The following is a 1,972-nucleotide window of genomic DNA, read 5'->3' as shown; positions in this document are numbered from 1 at the left end:
TTCTCTTATGTTTATGGCTCTATTATTCTGTTTTGGAACTATTATCACGTTTGGGATGTTTGTGAAACACAAAGACACTCCAATAGTAAAAGCCAATAACCGGACCTTCAGCTTCATCCTTCTCATCTCACTGATCCTGTCCTTTCTTTGTCCTCTGCTCTTCATCGGACGTCCCACAAAGATCTCCTGTCTTCTCCGACAAGCTGTTTTTGGGGCAATTTTCTCTGTTGCAGTTTCTTCGGTTTTGGCTAAAACAGTTACTGTTGTTTTGGCTTTTAATGTCACCAGACCTAACAGTATTAACAAGTGGATGATGAAACAATTCTCTGTTTTCCTCCTGATTATCTGCTCTTCTGGGCAGCTTGTGATCTGTATCTTCTGGTTTGTCTTTTCCCCACCATTCCCAGAGTATGACAACCAAGTAGAGATGGGAAAGATGATATTACAGTGTAACGAGGGCTCTGTCACTGCTTTCTACATTGTGATTGGCTACATGGGAGGTCTGGCTGTGTTCAGCTTTATTGTAGCATTTTTAGCCAGGAAACTTCCCGACACGTTCAATGAAGCTCAGTACATCACATTCAGCATGCTGGTCTTCTGCAGTGTTTGGATCTCCTTCATCCCAGCCTACCTCAGCACCAAAGGGAAATACATGGTGGCTGTGGAGGTCTTCGCCATCTTGTCCTCCAGTGCTGGACTCCTGGGCTGCATCTTCATTCCCAAATGTTACATCATTCTGATGAGACCGGAGCTGAATGTGAAGGCGACTGTAGCCCAAAGAAAAGCACTTCAGTAAAAATATAAAATACTTTTTGGCATTAAACGTAATGCTGTGACACATGGAATATAAATTGTAGCAAAATAAATTACTTTCCTTGAGAACGTAAAGTTTGGTAAAAAGAGTTGGTTATCGATATGCAGCTCTCCTGTCTAGAGATACACAAATCATTACCCCACCGGCCCTTCCGTCTCCCAGTAGTCATATATGGTTGAATGCCCGACGCCTTTTAGGTTCCCAGTGGCGGCCCCAGGGAGTTGCTAGCCTAGAGGGGGGAGACCCGGTGGAACCTCTCCTTCCTTTGCCTTTTCCACCTCACACCTGCACCCGGACGGGACGCCTGCACTCCTTCAGCTCAGCCTTTCCTTGACTTCTCCTTCATCCTTTTGTATTTCCTATTTCGGGAGGATAGTGTGGACGCACACAATTGATCCGGCAGCGTAGTTAGACATAGGATTTGGTTGTCACTGTACACACCTGACACAGCCCAGGGACATTCTCTACGATACAATCTAAATCTTTGCTAAAAACACTCATAGGTCCAATGGGGTGTCAGGGCCAGACGATTCAGACCGGGTGGTGTAGTCATGACGTTGAAGACTTTTCTTGCATGTATGCCATGTACTTGTATGTTATGCTTACTTATGCCTCTTTTGAACATGCTTGTATCGCATATGAGATCAGTTAATAAAAGAATTTTAAAAAAAAAACAGTTGGTTATTGATTAGAAATACAAAAACAACAACTGAAATGAGATATAAATACAAACAAAAGAAACAACTCTTCTCTCTCCATTTTGCTTCAATTTGGGTCCATTCAGTGACATCATGTTGGAAAGAAAACAGCTTGTGGTGTGTTCCCATAGTGCTCTGATGATCCTTTTTCAGGGGAAACCCTTTGTTATATCTTTATTTGTAAAACATATGTATCATATATCAGATTAAAACCATACATAGAACATCTCTGCAATGTGTGCACATTTACTTGTGTTTTATCCCTTTTAAAATGCTGCAAGTACAGATACATACCTGTTGATCTGCCACACATCTTACATGCTCCTAACTTCCTGTTTGATCTGATAACATACGGCTTCTTCTGGACTAAAATTATAAACATACCATGTTCTTATAATGTATAAAATGCTCTTATGAAAAACTGGAGGCTGACTGCTTTGCGTCATGATAGTCTGTACTC

The 1,972-nt window shown here is 41.8% G+C and overlaps 1 protein-coding gene across 1 annotated transcript in view; it reads left to right on the top strand.

Moving 5' to 3' along the window:
- LOC108798632 (vomeronasal type-2 receptor 26-like) overlaps positions 1-796 on the top strand; it is a 22,527-nt gene extending 21,731 nt beyond the window's left edge. Inside the window, exon 8 of the mRNA XM_018570397.1 lies at positions 428-796. Within this exon, the coding sequence (XP_018425899.1) occupies positions 428-796 (369 nt within the window). The remainder of the gene's footprint in view (positions 1-427) is intronic.
- The last annotated feature ends 1,176 nt before the right edge of the window (positions 797-1,972 follow it).

Source organism: Nanorana parkeri, unplaced genomic scaffold (assembly GCF_000935625.1).
Source record: "Nanorana parkeri isolate BGI_ZX_2015 unplaced genomic scaffold, ASM93562v1 scaffold1529, whole genome shotgun sequence".
Classification (NCBI taxonomy): domain Eukaryota; kingdom Metazoa; phylum Chordata; class Amphibia; order Anura; family Dicroglossidae; genus Nanorana; species Nanorana parkeri.
Note: the sequence above shows the minus strand (reverse complement) of the source record. Positions and strands in the feature narration are given on the sequence as shown.